The 16,405-nt window shown below is 48.4% G+C and overlaps 1 protein-coding gene across 1 annotated transcript in view; it reads left to right on the forward strand.

The window, feature by feature from the left end:
* Positions 1-16,405, forward strand: part of ADAM12 (ADAM metallopeptidase domain 12) — a 326,306-nt gene that overhangs the window by 288,198 nt on the left and 21,703 nt on the right. Inside the window, 8 exon segments of the mRNA XM_032490670.1 lie at positions 3,960-4,068; positions 4,163-4,361; positions 6,465-6,542; positions 9,217-9,325; positions 11,936-12,071; positions 12,679-12,787; positions 14,558-14,722; positions 14,724-14,738. Coding sequence (XP_032346561.1) covers positions 3,960-4,068; positions 4,163-4,361; positions 6,465-6,542; positions 9,217-9,325; positions 11,936-12,071; positions 12,679-12,787; positions 14,558-14,722; positions 14,724-14,738 — 920 coding nt within the window.

Here is a 16,405-nt window from a genome sequence, read left to right on the forward strand (position 1 = left end):
GACTTTGAGACCAAAGAAACTGAGTAATTTTGTTTCATGATATTGGAGAGTTAAAAAAAAAAAAAATATTAACTAGTTAATTGACATGTGACTTTTCAGTATTTCTCATCATTAAGTTAGTTGACAGCCTAGTATAAGGCTCTTGACTGTGTCATCCACATTGCTAAAAATTCACATATTCAAATTGGCAACCAGCCTTTCTGTGGGATTTTTCTCTTTAAGAAAACGGCAGCTCTTCTTAAACGTGGGGTGGCCTTCTACTTGGGCGTGCACAGTATTTCAGAGTTAGAAGACCCAGTGTGTTCTGGGTTGGGAATCCCAAGCAGTGATCCAGCATTTGTTTTCTCTTCCAAGATGCTTTTTTTTTTTTTTCATTGAAATATAGTCAGTTTACAAGGTGTTAATTTCTGGTGTACAGAATAGTAATTCAGCTATACATACATATATATATATATATATATTCATTTTCATATTATTTTTCATGGTAGGTTATTGCAGGCTATTGAATATAGTCCCCTGTGCTCTACAGTAGGACCTTGCTGTTTATCTATTTTATATATAGTCATTTGTATCTGAAAATCCCTAACTCCCAATTTATCCCTCCACCCCCAACCTTTTCCCTCACTGGTAACCACAAGTTTGTTTTCTATGTCTGTGAATCAGTTTCTGTTTTATAAATAAGTTCATTTGTCTCATTTTTTCAAGATTCCACATATAAGTGATATCATATGGGTTTTTTTTTCTCTTTCTGGCTTAGTTCGCTTAGTATGACAATTTCCAGGTCCATCCATGTTGCTACAAATGGCATTATTTTATTCTTTTTTATGGCTAAGTAATATTCCATTGTAAAAATATACCACATCTTTACCCAGTCATCTGTGGATGGACATTTAGGCTGCTCCCACGTCTTGGCTGTTGTAAGTAGTTCTGCTGTGAACAGTGGGGTGTGCGTATTAAGATGCTTTATACTTGTCTAAATACTATTTGTATTCCTTTGCTTGATTTCCTGTTGTGTTTCAGCCCCTTTGTTCAGTATTCCTGGATCAGGCTCCCCCCCCTTATCGTAAATCCTCATGGAAGCCAGCTTCTTCCTCCCCTTCCTTCCCTACTGCTCGTCCTCTCCTGCGCAGCCCAGGCCAGCGCTCGTCCAGTCCTGCCTTTGAGCTGCTTTTCATGGCCACATGTCTAAAACCTCTCAGAAATCTCTCTTTATCGTTCCCTATAAGGAAAACAAAATTCCCAGTTAACAATTTGAATTGCAGAGGATTTGTTTTTTTTAAGTGGTCACATTGCCCAGGAGAGAAATTCCTTGACCACAGTAAGAGTGACCATCTCTATTGCATCAGCGTAGCATCATGGTCACTGAGAGGGTGGTATCAGCACTGCCTCCCAGTTCCAGGAGCTTAGCATCCACTGGAACCTGCTGGCGTTCCTTCACCCTGGTCATCTGAAGTGGGGAAAGGAGGAAAGAAGGGCTCATTTTACCAGCCCTTCTGTGTGTGACCGGAGCACTGCGTCCCATATTCCCCAGAAGCCGGTCTCCCTCGGGCTGCGTGCTGGCCAGCGTCGTGTCTCTTGCTCTGTTCCCTGTGTGCATCCTGTGGTGCAGGGCGGGCCACTCACCTGCCAGGCCCCCCACTCAGCAGCAGGGCAGGGCCAGCACGGGCTCTCCATCCCTGTGGCCCACACAGGGCCCAGCACATATGGGGCCTCGATAAACCTCGGAGTCCCAGAGGGAACAGGCTGGACTTGACCCTCAGATGGACCTGCCCTTCATAGCTGTGTGACTTTAAGTAACACTTTTAACCTCGTAAATCCTAGTTTTCTTGTTCATAAAATGGGACAGTAAGACCTCCCTTGACGGATTCATTACCCAGCGTTAAATACCGTTCATAGTCCTTTGCTTAACTTGTCACAATCTTTGGTTTTTATTTGATATTCATATATCAGGCCTCCCTTTGCTTTGCCATTATATTTACATGGTAAACGCAGGATCACCACGTTCAGCTGCGAAGACTAAGGGTGATAAGATTCAGCTTGTGGCCCCTCCTCTGAGAAGTCCTCCCTGACCTCTTCCGGCCTCCCTGAATCAGCCCCCACCAGGACCTCTTCCTCTGCTGTCCTTCATGGCACTCCCTGCCCCTGGGCTGCAGAGGAACATATTCTGTTTCTCCTTGCAATTTTCAAGCAAGCGGTAGTTTTGTCCAAATCGGTCACCATGATCCCCCCAGAGCCAGCAGATAGTAAGTGCTGGACAAGTCCATGTATATAATTGAACTGCCACATGATGGAAGGGCGGGTGGATGGATGGATGGATGGATGGATAGATGGGAGGGAGGGAGGAGAGACAAGCAAAGCCAGACAGGGTCTGTGCAAACACACAGCCAGCCATGGAGTTGGTATTCATTGCCGCTTTGATCAGTTGGATCCAGGTACTTTGATCAAAGTACCATCAAAGAGGATTAATTAAGTACAGAGTGCAGGCTCAGTACTGGGACTCACCCCACCTGTCCCCCCTCCAGTGGGCAGATGAAGAAGAAGAGGCAGAGCTCACAAGAAATGGTCCATAAGAGCTAGAGGCCGGCCTATCCCCAGGGCAGAGCAGGCATGTGAATCTGGGTGAAATGAGGGGGTAATACTGAAGAGCCAGAGACCTCACCTTTTCCCAGGACAGAGAATTGTGTCCCGTTCTGGGCAGCACCCTCAGGAAGGAGATTGGGAGATCTCTCTTAGATAATTTTTAAAAAGAGAGAACGGGAACGTGAGTGGTCCAGGACAGGGGGTGGCTTAGGGCAGAGGTCAGTGGCTGAGCCCATTACTGGTCTCAACGGTCGCAACAGGGTGTTTGGTTTGATTTGTCTGCTTGTTTGTTTGTTTTAATGAGATGCTGGTCGTGTCTGACGAGGAGGGATCAGGCTGAAGAAAGATGGGCATTTTTAGTCGTAAAAGCATCTTCTCTTCCCTGGGAGGAAGGGCACGCTGCCCATCATTAGATTGTCACCTTGGAAGATGAACGGGCCTCCCCAGAGTGGGGCGCAGAGAAGGGCGGAGGGCAGAGCTGCGCTCTGGGGCGTTGGCATCCCGGCAGATGTGAGAGGAAGCGCCCAGACGGGCCAGCGGTGGGGGCAGAAAGGCAGGCCCGGATCAGAGCACAGGGCATGGCTTATTCTGAAGACTGTGGAACAGTTCCCTGAATCTCTCACACAGCCTTCAACAGATACCACTAAGCAGGATTTGAGAGCCCTCCAGAGCTTTGGCAGCGCCAGCCCCAGTTCTGGGTTCTCTCTTTCCTTGGCCGGAAGATGTGCTACAAAGGGCCATTTCCTGAGCTCTCTGGCTCCCACGTCCCCCTCTGCTGGGCACCGTCATGCTGTGGAAAGTGCCTTTGGGATTTTATGCCTACATGGCTGCTGAGAGCAGTCTCTGCCTTGCAAACACAGGCATTCACTGATAGTGAGCTTTGCGGAACTGGAAATGTCGTGTAAGTCCCCTGCGATGCTCATTTCTTCTCTGTCTCTCGTTGCTTCCTCGTATTAGTCATCATTATTCCTTGGCGCCTGCTTTAGCTTGCATTTTCTCACCGGAATTGTGTGGGAGTTGTGAACGACAGCCAGCCTCCCTCTCTTCCCCGCAGCCAGCCAGCCACCTCCTTTGGTGCTGGGTCGGGTCTGGCCCCAGAGCCAGGCCTCATCTCCCGAGAGGCTGCGCATGCCGTGGGGCCCGGAGAGCAGCCCTCACGGAGAGTGAGTGATGAAATGCATGCTCTGCTACGAGCTGAGCCCGGACAGGCTGCCGGGCTTCCCCTGGCCAGCTCGCATCAGGAGTCAGCCGAGACGCCAGGCGCGATTTATCTGGACACTTGAGTACACCTCCCCCTAACCTGAAAGCCCTGTGCTATTCAAACAAAAATATTAGAAACACTTGCAGAAGGTGAGAGTGCTGCTCTGCTTCCGTTTCAGGTGCTAAACCTGCCCCTGGGATCTGCTTTGAGAGAGTCAACTCTGCAGGTGACCCTTATGGCAACTGCGGCAAAAACTCCAAGAGTTCCTTTGCCAAGTGTGAGCTGAGGTATGGGCGCTGCGTCCTGACCGCGCCGCGGCTCTGCGCCTCCCGCACCGCCAAACTTTCCCTCTCTGAAGACTGTCTGTTCCTACCCTTCCAGAGATGCTAAATGTGGAAAAATCCAGTGTCAAGGAGGTGCCAGCAGGCCAGTCATTGGTACCAATGCCGTTTCCATAGAGACGAATATCCCGCTGCAGGAAGGCGGTCGGATTCTGTGCCGTGGGACCCACGTGTACTTGGGCGATGACATGCCGGACCCTGGGCTCGTGCTTGCCGGCACAAAGTGTGCGGATGGAAAAGTAAGACTCAAATGCTCCCTCGCGTCACAAATGTAAGTCTGGAAGGGGGCCCACTGAGAAACGTCCTGTTCGAGAACTGAGTTGCAAGGTTGGTTTGTTTTCCTAAATCCACATCTCAGAACTGTGTCTCTGGAATCCAGTTCTCTGCACCTAGAAGAAAAAGTCAATAAATCCTGGATCCTGGTTTGACCCTTGAGATGCAGATTTGGGAAAATCAAGCTTGTTTTCTCAGCCCTTTAGTGTTATTAAGTCATTTCTACACTCTGGGTGTTATGAGGGTTTCCAGCCAGAATGACTTTGGAAGGAAACTCTGCAGCGTATTATATTGTTTTTGGAAATGTGGCCTTGGCTTTTGGCACAGTGGGGACTTGTTGTCACCTGGACAGAATGGGAAGTCATATGTAGTCTGAGCCCCCGTGGAGGGACTAGCAGAGGGGAAGGGAAAGGATAAGCTTAAAGCCAAAGGGGTTCTTGGAGACCAGGGGTGAAGGTAGACTGAGATATTTGGGGCTTAGAAATAAAGTCCAAAACAAAAAAAAAAAAATAAGAAAAATGTCAGAGTTTCACATTCTGCCACGTTGATTTTTCCTACCAAACTTTCTCATCAGACTAAATAACAGCAAGTTAATAAAATGTTTTAGGAAGGAAGATGAATCAACCCCCACATGCTTTTTTTAGACCCCATTTTCAATGATGTGAATTATAAAAACATTATGAAAACCTTCACTGATGTGGAAGTCACGAGGGAGAAAGGAAAGTTACAGATTCCGCTCCAGTAGCAGAGTCCCAGGGGGTTGAGAGTTCCCCCCCACTTCGCGTCCCCACGTCCCCCGTGCACACTGAGCACCATGCTTTATCCTTAAGGAAAGAGGATGCTAACGTGAGACATGTTATACGTTGCAGGTGTCTCCTTAACCACGCACATTAGCTTGTACTCAAGCCTAGACATTAGAACGGCACCCGTTTAAACTGCGGTCTGAACAGCCAGAGCCGGGTGCATCTGCACACTGAAATCCCAAGGACTCAAGTTATCAGTGAGCTTCTTCCCTCCTGTGTAAGATTAAATGTGCTCTGATCTCTTTGCTGCAGAACGCTGGTTCTTTGAAAGCCATCTTTAGCCTTGTCCGTGGGTTGGTGGGGAGCAGCACCCATACACTGTGCTTCTGACTGGGGTCCTGCTGTGTTCAGTGCAGTCCCAGACCTTGTCTTTTATCAGCCGGAATGTGACAGTCCCCTTGGCCAAGATTCCCACCAGCCCTGAGAGCTGCTGGGGCCAGCACTTTTTTCAAAGGGCGTTAGATAAACTGCTGGGGTCAGATGGTGACTGTCCCATAGGAAGGTCCTACTTGATTAAAAATGCTTCTGTAATCTAAAAATTAGACTTTTCTTCCTTTGACTCCATAAATTTGTAGTATCTTATGGGAGATAAAGGGCCTGATCCCTTGAGTCTGGAGTGTGTTTTGCACCCTTGAAATGAAACTGAACTCTTCCAACCAGCCTAGTATCATTTAGCAAATCACTGCCTCTGCAGAGGCTGGATAAACACAGAGAAGCATCTGTTTTCTTCTCCGGAGCATTTCTGTTGATGGTTCATGTCATCGATGATAGTCCTTGTCAGCCAGTGTTTTGGAAAGTTCCCATATTTTAATATCTCCCTTAAAACATTCTCGGACCCTGTATTCTTGGAGTCTGAGTCTGCATCGGCTCAGGTTTTACTCTCTCCTATGTCTTTTAATGGAGGGAGGACAATGCTGTAATTTGTAGATTTCATCACAAGCTCTAAACAAAAATCATGAAAAAATCAGTTACCGTAATTTCCAGATTGACAGAAACCATATAAAATGCCGTGAAGTATAAAAGGCTTCCACAGTGTCCACATGGATCTGAGTCTTGAAGCGTGTAGTTTGGAGGCAAGACATCAGGGTGCACACCCGGGTCCGAGTTAAAATGCACCATCGTGCCACGTCCATATGAACTGAGGGAAGATGGTCTTCCTCCGGCGAACCTTTGCTGCTTCTTCCTGGAGCCACAGATCCGTGCGTGTGCGTGTGCGTGTGGTTGTAGAGGTGCTGAGATGTTCGCTGTGTTTCCCTCCTCCTCCAGATCTGCCTCAACCGCCGCTGTCAGAACGTCAGCGTCTTCGGGGTCCACGAGTGCGCGGTGCAGTGCCACAGCCGAGGGGTAAGCCTGCGTTCAGCGGGCCGGTGACAGGTCCGGCACTAAACCCTTCCTTTGCCAAGGATTTTGCAGCGCATGATGCTGTGAAACTACGGCCATCAGTGTCGCCCCAGTATTTTGTCCTAAAGGTGCTCACTTGCTTTGACCTTTACACAGCGTAAGAAATGTGATTTTTATTTAACAAAGAAAATCAAATTGAGTGGTAATTAGCTTTTAAATGAATAGTCTGGGTTTGTTTTGTTTTTTTTAAAGGACTTTGTCATCTTCAAAGTAGTTATAACACTAACTTCCTTAATGAAGAGTTTTTCATTAATGTTTCAAACAAAGCTGTCCCTCTCACAACCAAGATTCAGAATATGTGTCGGAACTGGAATATTTCCCACAGGAATTAAAACAAAGAAGGCAGGACACACTGACCACATCTTCTTGAAGTCACATACAACGGGTTTCAACTAAGGAAGGCTATTATTTTCGTTCAGAGGATTTTTTTTAGGGGCGAAGAGGATTCTAATTGTTTAAAACATAATTTATTTTTCCTCTGGGCTTAATTATTTCCAATGGAATCATATTAATCTTGATTAGCTATGCCAGTGGTTCATTTGTTTTTCTGAAACGTTTTCTACAGCAACTGTGCCCCAAATTCTATTTTTAAAACTTGCAGACTCTCGCCAATGATTCTAACATAGAATTATGGAGGTTTTCATGAAATTACTGTTGTGCTGTAACCATAAAGGATTTCAGTGCCACCTCAGATGGGTTTGTTGATGGTGAGTGTAGCTGACTGTCAATATTAGATGGAATCTTTTTATGTCCTTATTGGATCGTAGATTCCTTTCTGATGGCTGCAGAAATGATCTAGTGCAGCCTTATTATTTGACCAGTGACGAAGCCTGGACCCAAGTCGGGGTGGCGACACATCCAAGGTTGCAAGACCAGTTGGTAGCGATGCTGGGTCAGGGACCTGGGACTCCTCAGTGTCCAACATCCCTGGGGTCCCATCCACACGTTGGAGAGGAAAGGCCCACATCTTCTTGGTAGAGAGAGCAGTTGGTAACAAGTCACAGCTTGACCACAGTCCTCCCCTAGTGAGACCAGGCTTACCAGCAGCACCTCCAAGAGGGGGTTCGGGCTGTGCCCCGTGACTGTGATTGGCGGTGGGAGACCACGCAGAACTGTGTGGGCGGGACAGCGCCTGCATCCTCTGGAGGGCCCCGTCAGCAGCAGCATCTCTGAGGAGACAGGCAGGACTTCCAGACCCGGCACAGGCTCTGCTACCCAGTAATGAATTCTGCTTAGTTTTAGCTTCATAGAAACATACCTCCCCACTAGGCACAGGCCATCCTGACTGTCGGCCTTATTGTTCGAAGCCTTTGGGGCAGGTGGTTGATTCATTTAAAAAAAAAAAAAAGACCAGTGAAAGCAGAGAAACATCACAAATGAGACACATCCCTCAGTATTTATTTTGCCTTAAAATATAAAATTGTGTATTTGGCCCCATCCAGCAATATCTTGATGTGGGGCTGGAGCCTGTGGGACGGGTGTACTGACCGTGGCTCTGCCCCGACTTCTGTAAACCACCCAAAGTGCATCGTCTGCGACGTGTAGCTTGTTTCCTTAGGTGGAAGGGAAACCAAGGCTCATGAGCAGCCTGAGTGCAGAACCTTCCCGTCTTGTGCAGTTCTGCCCGAACGTTTTGCTGTTGTCCCGCCCATTCCAAATTTGTCACAAATTCTTTTCAGTGCCTTGCGTTTATCCAACATTCCCAAAGCACTCGGCCTCATTGTCTTGGAAATAATCCCCTGGTTTTCGTGCTCGTGTTCCGTTGGCCCCTGTCGTCGTTCAGTACGGCACGTGTGTGACGACAGGCTCTAAGAACAAGTGGAACCGGGCATCACGGGCTGGGGAGCAGACTCCATCCGTCACCCTTGGTGACCAGGGGAGCCCCGCCTGGCTCCTTAGTGCAGTGCTCAGGGCTCAGTAAGAGCAAAGCCAGCCCCCTCCTGCCTTCTTGGGCACCCCTTTCCCATCAGACCAGAGCCATCCTCTTATTCCATTAGGACACAATTCACAGACTCCGTTGGGAGGAAGCGGGCGTCAGGCCCAAGGTGTCGCAGCCGGCTTAGAGGGAGCGGCACCTTGTGGACATCAGGAAACAGGAGGCCGGGCTGTGGTCCTGCTATGGGGACCCAGCCTCCCGAGCCTCCTGTCTGAAGGGGCCCAGGGTGGTCAGGTCCGTGACACTCGAGGGCTCGGCCGTGTCCCTGAAGCAGGGTCCCTCCTCACACTGAGAGGGCCTCTCATCACGGCCAGGTGCGAAGGGCTTCCTGGATTTAAGGCGAGGGACGTGGAGATCGACTGAGACGAGAAAGGGGTGCAAGGAGCTGGGTGAGCCCTAACGACCTCCGCACCATCTCAGCAGCCGCGGCCAGGCGCGTCATGCTACCCCGCAGCCGCGGGCTCTGGGCTCGCCGGTGTGGGGCTAGGTGCGGGGTTTATCCTCCCGGCGGCACGTACGGAGTCTGGCTGCATCTGTATGGGTGTTACGGGGGCTCTGACCACAGGACCTTTGCTTTGCTCTGGGGCTCAACTAAGGCTCAGAGACGTAGCTCCGCGCCAGGCAGAGGCGTGTCCTGACACTGCTTCCTTCTTGGTGTCTTCCTTCCCGGCCGCCCGAAAGGTGTGTAACAACAGGAAGAACTGCCACTGCGAGGCCCACTGGGCACCTCCCTTCTGTGACAAGTTTGGCTTTGGAGGCAGCACAGACAGCGGCCCCATCCGGCAAGCAGGTGATTGGGGGCCGCACGTCCTGGGAGTGGGCTGAGCAGGAGGGAACGGGACCCCAGGTGGGGTCCTGCCGAGCAAGACGGAGGCCTCACCAACCATCAGTGTGGGTGCACAGCCAGAAACGCAGTGGGGACCCCACTGGGACCTGACACAGCCTGAGACTCTCTCTCGTCCTCACGGTAGCTTTGCAGGCTCCTCCCCCTGCTTTCCTCTGAGGCCGAGTTCACCGCTTTTCAGCCCGTGACGCTCCCTTAGCTGAGGTCATCCTGCGGCAAACTGCCAAGTGGGTATGAACTTCATTGTCGGATCAAAGGACTCTGTGAAGGCCAGCCTCTGTGTACTGGCGCCAAGAGATGTGAAGTCAAATGCCTTTTTTGTTTTTTGTTTTTGCTTTTCATGGAGGTGCTGGGGATTGAACCCAGGACCTCGTGCACACTAAGCACGTGCTCTACCGCTGAGCCGTACCCTCCCCCGACAAGAGCTGCTGTGCTGGGGCCGTGGGTTCATTTCTCCTCAGAGACGTTGAGAAGCGGTGCCCTCATGTGGTACCATCTTCTCTGAGCTCTTGTCAGGCAGAGCCGGGGCGGGTCCGAGGGGTGCCCCCGCTAATGTGAAAGAAGCAAGGCTGATGGTGCAGAGAGCGGACAGCCAGCACCGCAGGGTAGCGGGGCTGGCAGTTTCCCCAGCACACCTGTGTGCCACCTCGGTGCCCACCTGAGCCCCAGCGACACTCAGATGGTGGCTGATGCCGCTGCAGGGGACGTCACGCAGCCCAAGTCCCACTGTGACTGGTGGCGGTTGATTCTGTGGCTTGGCCACCGTTCCCATGACAACAGACACAACACTGCTCAGCAGGGCCAGGCGGGGGACACAGGGCCAGGAGGGAGAGACCCTCGGAGGCAGGCACATCTGGAGAAACAGTGTCGTGAGGAAGGAAAGTGAGTTCCTGGTCATCCTTCTGCTTGAAGATGGACGTGTCTCAGCGTGGCTGCTGAGAGCGCCCTGGGCCCTGCTCTCCCGGGCCCAGCCCCATGGCAAGAGGGAAAAGGGCCACAATGTCTTGCCTCTTCAGGGGTGTCCATCCCGGTGGGTAGGAAGCAAGGCCTGGACCGGTGTCCCCATTCCTTACTGTCATCTCTGCCTCGATGCATGGCCTCTTGCTCCAACTTAGTTAACTTTCCAACTGGCCATTGGGTTTAAGAGTTTATTGTATAGAACCAGCAGTTTTAGTTTTTAATGCATCGAGGACCCTGCCACCCACCCCATCAATTTAAGACTTAGGGATCTGATTTTAAGGAACGAGAAACTATGGTTCAAGATGCTTCTGCTCGCTTTTTAATTGGCTTTGTTAGGAGACAGCAGAACTCTAGCCGGAGTCCCCTGTGACTGCCAGCTCACAGTCTTAAAAGAATGACACTTTGGCCGGGAAGCCAGAGCAATGCTTTTCCAGTGACACTTACAAGTCAGTCAAGACTGTCATACGCTGCTTGTCTTACTTAGACTAAGAGCTGTCCCTGTTAGGACTTGTCAGTTGGGGACAAAGTCTAGAAATATGGGGTGTGAAGGCACCCCCCGGAGTGGGAGCCACTGGTTCCCAGCCAGCAGGACGTCCAGGTCAGAGGCAGGGAGGGGCGAGCCCGGGTGACAGAAGCCACCTCCGCAGCCGGGAGCAGCCTGAAAGGGCCGCTGGGCGCCTACCACGTGAAGCATAAACTGATGGTTGCCGGCAGGAAGACAGAGACAAATGAATTGAGATCTGTGCTCTCAGAGAACCCACGGCCCAGGTGAAATTCCACATGCAGTGCCTCTGAATCCTGGCATTGAGGACCCTCCCCAGGCAGCCCTCGGCCACAGCTGCAGTCAGAAACCATGTGATGGTGTGATTTTCCACCCCTTTCCACGCCCCTGAGGAGCCTTAGGGTTCTCTGTACTAAACAAAATGGGATCAAATCCCAGAGAAGGGGAAGTTTCCTCAGAGGTAATAAGCAGCATTCTCCCCGAGAAAGGGCTTTGCCCCCACGGGCTGCACTTTAAGCCCCTGGCATGACAAAACAAAACCCGGGGACCCTGCATTTAAGCTGAGTTTTCTTTTTCTTTTTCACCTAATTTGACGATATCCAGAAATAAAGTCTTAGTCTAAAAAAATACAAAAAAAAACCGAAAATGAAACAAACCCCAATACAGAAAAAGGAGAGAAGGAAGAGCCTGCAGGAGGGTATTTGCCATGGGGCGGGGAAGATTTTAGCTGGGGGACCACTTTAAGTCTGATGGGACTGTAGTGATGGCTCCCTGTTAGCCTCCATGGCCACCATTCCCCGGCTGTCATCACCCCTGGGGGAGCCTGGGTGGCCAGGGCTGCAGTCCCACCTACCAGCCTGCATTCCTGCTTAGCAACTTCCAGAATTGTCAGAAGTGACAGGTGGCAAGCTAGCTTGCACCTCATACAGGACCTTTGAAGTAAGACTAATTTCTCAGTACGCCATTCAGGGATTTACACACTCTGTTTCTGTTCCTTCCTTCCAAGTTTGTTTTGCTGTAAATGTCACAGTTTAATGCTTCCCGTATTTCACTGTAACTGCCTTCTTCCCTGTGTCAAACATGCTTTGTTTCAGATAACCAAGGTTTAACTATAGGAATTCTGGTGACCATCCTCTGTCTTCTTGCTGCTGGATTTGTGGTTTATCTCAAAAGGAAGATATTCATACAACTGCTGTTTACAGATAAAAAAACCACCATCGAAAAGCTAAGGTACCGTGTCTGGGAGGTCACCTTTCCAAGAAACGGCGTTTGAAAGACAGTGTAGCCACCTGCTTCTCGCTTTGTTTCTTCAGCAAAGAAGCCATCAGATTTTCTGTCGATTTGGTTTTTTTAAGTTTTTGCCAGACCTATCTGCCCCCTTTACTTTCCCTGCAAACTGTTTGCTGCTTATTACATAAATAAGCAGCATGTGGACAAACTCCACTGATGTATTTTTTCCCACCCTTACATTAGTAATTTTTGTAAGACATGCTGAATAGTGAGATATTCATATCAGAAGGGGTAGCTTTTGATCCAAATATATTCAAAGACATCATTGCTGAAATGCCAGCTTTATACAAAATGTGTCTCAGTGTCACAGAGCTGTGTTTCTATGGATTGCAAGAACAAATTTAACAGAATAGTGGCTTTGGGGAAAAGAAATCAATGTTTATCTTTTAATCTTGTAAGAAGAGTGTTAGATAATTTTGCTGTCGCATGTTTACACACTAAGTGAAAACAAGAAAATTGTGTTCGGAGCGTTACTGAGAACAAAATAGAAAAGGGCAAGCCAGAGGGGAGTGCGCCCTCGGTCAGCGTGCCTGCGGTTGCGTTGCAGGTGTGCGCGCCCTCCCCGGCCATCCAGCGGTCCCCAGCCCGGGCAGGCCCGCCTCGCCCACCTCAGCAAAGGCCTGCCGACAAAACCGCCACCTTCCAGCACATCGAAGGTGAGTTTTAAACCAGCGTGAGAAGCCAGTGAGTCCTCGAGCTGGAATCGCTCCCAGAGGCTCTTCCTGTGAAGTGCTGGGTCAGCACAAGGCGGTCCAGCAGGGTCTTCCTGAGGGGCCGGTTGGGGCGGGAAGAGGCTCACGGGGCCCCACAGAAGCGCTACTGGATTCCATTGAGGGAATGTCCCCTGCAGGACCCTGTGCGTGGTCCACGGCGAGCCGTGTCCCCTCCAGGCACCCAGATGGCCCAGTTCCCAGGGGGCCCGCTAGGTCTGCCACCCAAGCAGGCTCCCGATGCCGGACCCCTCCTGTGACTTGAAAATGCCACCAGCTGGGTTTGGGAGAACGTCTACAGCCCACGGTTACCCCCAGGGTATTTCTAAGAGTGACACGGAACCCTTGCTTGGGTCCATTTTGCCCCCGCCCTGGGTTCTGGAAGCTCTGTCCAGCCTGTAGTTTCCAAGATCTGGATCCTTAAACCAGAGTACCTCCTGGCTCCCTGCTGTCTCCTAACTTTCCTGCTACCCTGGTGAATTATGATTAGAGTTCACTCTAGTATGTAGTTTCTCCCACCAAGTGTTTCTGGTGTATCTACAAGAATTCCTGAATGTTGAAGTCACTCAACAAGAGTCCAGATTGTAGCGGTGAACAGTGTTGGTGTCAAGAAATGACAAATGATATTTAAAACCATTATCAGGTATTCAGGAGGCAAAAGAATAGATAGATAGATAGATAGATTTTGTATATATATTTTATATCCCGTAATCCAAAAAGTGTAGATGGTTCTAAAGAGGAGACAGCCATTCCTGTTAAGCGTTACCACCTTTCACCCCCAACCGTGGGACTGTGGGCAAAACAGCTTCATTTGTGAGAGCCAAAAATGCAGCTCTATTTTGAAGAGCCAAAAACCGGAAATGACCCACATATCAGTCAACAGGTAAAGGGATAAACAAACTGTGGTATATTTACACAGTAGAATGCTATTTAGAGTAAAAAAAAAAAATGAACTTACTGGTGTACACGACGTCGCAGATAAATCTCAAAATAATTATGCCAAGTGAAAGAAGCCAGGCTCCCCCCACCCAAAAAAAGATTCTATTTGTATGAAATTCTAGAAAATGCAAACCAATTTATAGTGACAGAAGTCGGATCAATAGTTGCTGGGATAAAGAGGAGGGAAGGATGAGACGGAAGGATGACCGGGGGATGGAGATGCTAATTATCTTGCTTATTGTGATGGTTTCAGGGGGATGAACTTATGTCAAAATGTATGAAATTAAACCTCAGTAGAGTTTATAGAGAGGAAGGAAAGAGGGAGGGAGGGACAGAGGGCACGAGGCCACTACGCAGGAGAGGGTCCTTCGGGCACAAGCCCTAAATCCTGATGCTGCTTCCCCGGGAATTTTCCTCATTTCTCATCAAGCCTCGTGCACATTGAGCTACATGTCATTTTCACAAGTCCTTAATTTCCTTAAGCTCTGGCCTGTGTCTTCACACAGGCTGGCACGTCCACAGGGGCCTTGCACCTACGTATGTTAGTGAATTAAACCAGTTTTTAAAATTTCAAATAGAATCAACCTCTCTGTTACAGGTTTGAGGGGGGGATTCTGTTAGAATTTTGAAGTTCACATGAAAAACAATAGACCCCCCCCCTCCTGGAACGCCTTGATTTCTTTCCTTTCCTCCGGCCCACCTCTCCCTCCAGCCCTGCTTTTCCCTGCAGTAACGAGACGGTGATCACCACAGTGACTCTCGGCTCTGACCCCACAGGACAACACCAGGAGATCGCCGCAGTGTCCGAGCGTGGACATCAGCAGACCCCTCAAAGCCCTGGATGTTCCTCAGCCCAGTTCTTCTCAGCGGGTGCTCCCGCCCCTGCACCAGGCTCCTCCTGTGCCCTGCGTCCCCGCCAGACCCCTGCCGGCCAACCCTGCAGCTCAGACAGGCCCAGGTATGCCTTCAGCGGTTACTCTGACGGAGGTAGTTCAAATCCAGACTCTGCTGCTTGCTGATGTCTGCACTTGGACAAGTTGCTTGGCTTCTCAGCACCTCTATAAAACGGAGATCATTCAGCTCCTCAGATGGTTCAAAGAGATACTCCAGGTAACGCAATAGTCCAGTGCTTGGTAGATAGTTATGGTGTAATATGTTTCACTTATTATTAGTAACACCTTTAAATTTGATATTTAGAAGAGTGAGGGCGCCCATTCAACGTGACATCGGCACCGTGACCCTTTGGAGAATGACAGGGAGTACTGTGAATAATTATTAAGTCCCGGGCAGTAAAACAGAGATGACTGCTTTAGGGAGAGCAATGGAATACTTTCTTACCATTTTTCACTCTCAGAATTATTTACAAAAACTTTACCACCAATTTAGTTTCTCCATACCCGATGCAAGAGTGCATAAGACACTTTGTGTTTTTGGAAGTCACACTTTCTGTTTGTTATGACCATGAATGTGACAGTATTTCATAATAGGCAACTTGAAGTGGGGAAAAAAGTAAAAACAACCAAATGAAAACACAAAGATACAATCACTGGTTATCTTTCATTCCTCTCATCACGATATTTTTTCTTCTATTAATTTTTGCATATTTAAAATTAAATGTATATTTCTAACATAACTTAGATTATTCTGTGTATACATTGCTTTACATACTACTTTTTTGCCTTAAAGTCATTCCCATTTATCATGGCATTAAAAATTCTTTACAATGTGATTTTATTGATAACACTATATATGTATATAGAATACTTTTTTAAGTACTTGCCAATCAGTGGGCATCTTCGGGTGTTTCCAATTTTTGCTGTTATGAATAGCTCTGTTATGAAGGTCCAGACAGGTAAATTTTGGACCACTTTAGTTATTTCTTTGGAGAGATTTCTAAAAGTGAAAATACTGGGTTGAAAATGATATAATCATTTTAAGTCTCTTAATACATAAATTAAACATTTTTTTCAGGACTGACATGCACTTACACTCCCATGTTGTCACAAGGCACCTGTCCCACCATGACTTTGCTAGTACTAAGTATTAACATTTCAAAGCTTTGCCCATTTGATATGTAAAACAAAATATCTTTCTCTGTCTAGGGGTTCTATAAATCACAGAAAGGGATGATGAATTTCCAACTATAAATGTGTCACTTTTTGTCCGTCAGTTTTTACCTCATGTGTTTTGAAGCTCTGTCGTTTGTGGCACAAAAGAATTAGGATTATTGTCTCCTCTTGGTGAATTGACCCTTTTATCATTGTGTAACGTCCCTCTTTACCGCCGGTGACTTTGTGGTCAAATCCACTTGATCTCACATCCACTTCAGTTTTCTCTTGCTTAGCATTTGCAAGGTATGTCTTTTTCCATCTTTTTACTTTTAACCTACCTACGTCATTTTACTTGAAATGAGTTTCTCAGAGACAGCATATAGTTGGGTTGTGCATTTCTTCATCCATTCAGTCAGTCACTGTCTTTTAATAGGTGTTTATAGACCATTTACTTTTAATGCAATTATTGCTATGTTAGAATTTAAGTCTACCATCTTAATCTTGTGTTTGTTCCCTCTGATTTTTGTTTCATCATGCTCCTCTTCCCTGACTTCCTGTGGGGTTTGTTGAACAT

This window comes from Camelus ferus, chromosome 11 (assembly GCF_009834535.1).
Source record: "Camelus ferus isolate YT-003-E chromosome 11, BCGSAC_Cfer_1.0, whole genome shotgun sequence".
Classification (NCBI taxonomy): domain Eukaryota; kingdom Metazoa; phylum Chordata; class Mammalia; order Artiodactyla; family Camelidae; genus Camelus; species Camelus ferus.